This window comes from Otolemur garnettii, unplaced genomic scaffold (genome assembly GCF_000181295.1).
Source record: "Otolemur garnettii isolate 467f Iridium unplaced genomic scaffold, OtoGar3 scaffold00038, whole genome shotgun sequence".
NCBI lineage: Eukaryota > Metazoa > Chordata > Mammalia > Primates > Galagidae > Otolemur > Otolemur garnettii.
Genome location: NW_003852433.1, coordinates 6,607,560 through 6,608,935, shown reverse-complemented (window position 1 = coordinate 6,608,935; position 1,376 = coordinate 6,607,560). Strand labels below are relative to the sequence as shown.

At 42.5% G+C, this 1,376-nt stretch overlaps 1 protein-coding gene across 3 annotated transcripts in view; it reads right to left on the bottom strand.

Moving 5' to 3' along the window:
• Window positions 1-1,376, bottom strand: part of USP30 (ubiquitin specific peptidase 30) — a 33,912-nt gene that overhangs the window by 16,110 nt on the left and 16,426 nt on the right. For 2 of the 3 annotated variants that reach the window (XM_003789887.2, XM_023513288.1), the window contains exons 5-6: window positions 992-1,090; window positions 91-136 (exon numbers count right to left, since the gene is read on the bottom strand). In XM_003789887.2, coding sequence (XP_003789935.1) covers window positions 91-136; window positions 992-1,090 — 145 coding nt within the window. The remainder of the gene's footprint in view (window positions 1-90; window positions 137-991; window positions 1,091-1,376) is intronic. The other variant, XM_023513286.1, reaches the window with a different exon arrangement.

The following is a 1,376-nucleotide window of genomic DNA, read 5'->3' as shown; positions in this document are numbered from 1 at the left end:
AAAAAAAAAAAATCTTTTTAAACAAGGAAATTATTGTCATATCTAAAAAGTACACATCTTAAGTGTTACATTTCAATGGAAAACAAGTACCTCTTGTGCGGCAGGTTATTTGTTTGGGAGTTATTTCTGATTGCTGCTGCAGGAGAAAAAAAAAGAAAGACTGAAAACCCCATAACAATTCCTTTTATCACCCTCACCTACCCTGAAATCTTACATAAATTTCAGTGCTGACTGCACCACTGAATCAACATTTAACAAAACCCCTGTTTCTAAAAGCAGCCTTAGTTATCCTTGCTGGTTGCTTACTATGCATATGCACTGTATTCCTTCCTCCATCTAGAATATTTTCTCTCTTTACTGGTTAACTTTTATCAACTTCCCAAATATTTATACCATTACAGGGAAATAGGGACTCATTCAGCATTTCTATAGCCCCTCATTTTCCTCTAGTAAGTAGGAAAAAATAATACACTCTTATCAAAGCCAACACAAACTGCAGCCGCAAATCATTTTAAAGAGCCTTAGATCCCTAACCAAAGTCACCAACTGCAAGTATGTAGTTTAAGACCTGCACCTGGCTTCACTCCCATCATGGATTTTTTTTTTTTTAATGTTGCCCTAGGTAGAGTGCTGTGGCGTCACAGCTCACAGCAACCTCAAACTCTTCGGCTTAAGTGATTCTCTTGCCTCAGTCTTCCAAGTAGCTGGGACTACAGGTGCCTGCCACAACGCCCAGCTATTTTTTGTTGTTGTTGCAGTTGTCATTGTTGTTTAGCAGGCCCTGGCTGAGTTGGAACCCTCGAACCTGCCAGCCTTAGTGTATGTGGCCAGCGCCCTACCCACTGAGCTATGGGTGCCACTACCCCACTACTAATTTTTACTGAAACCTTACATTCTAGTTTAAGGCTGTACAAAGATTATACTTGCAATTCCTATGCTTATTAAATATGCACAAGCTGCTCTGAACATATTGAAAATGTTGATAGTTTACCTCCAGGGAGTGTACATCGAATAAATGTGTGACCCGTGGCTGGCGGTCTCGTTCATCTTCCAGTGATGAGGTAATGACATGGAATAATTCGTGAGCATCCTGTCAAAGGGCAAAGCACTTCAGAGAGGCCACCGAGGCAAAGGCAGCACAGAATCAGCCCTGTGCAGACCATCAAGCAGACCCCATACAGATAATATGGGCAGAATCTGCTGTCTAGGCCCAGCTCACAAAATGGAAACAGTTGTGTCCTACATACTGTCACAAGACCCTCAACTGAGAGGCCTAAGAGAGAGGAAGAGAGAAAGCTGGTGGCTGCCCTCTGCCAACAGGTCCTGAGCCTGCTTTAGCTATACTAAGATGGCCCATGACCTCTAATCTACCTGAC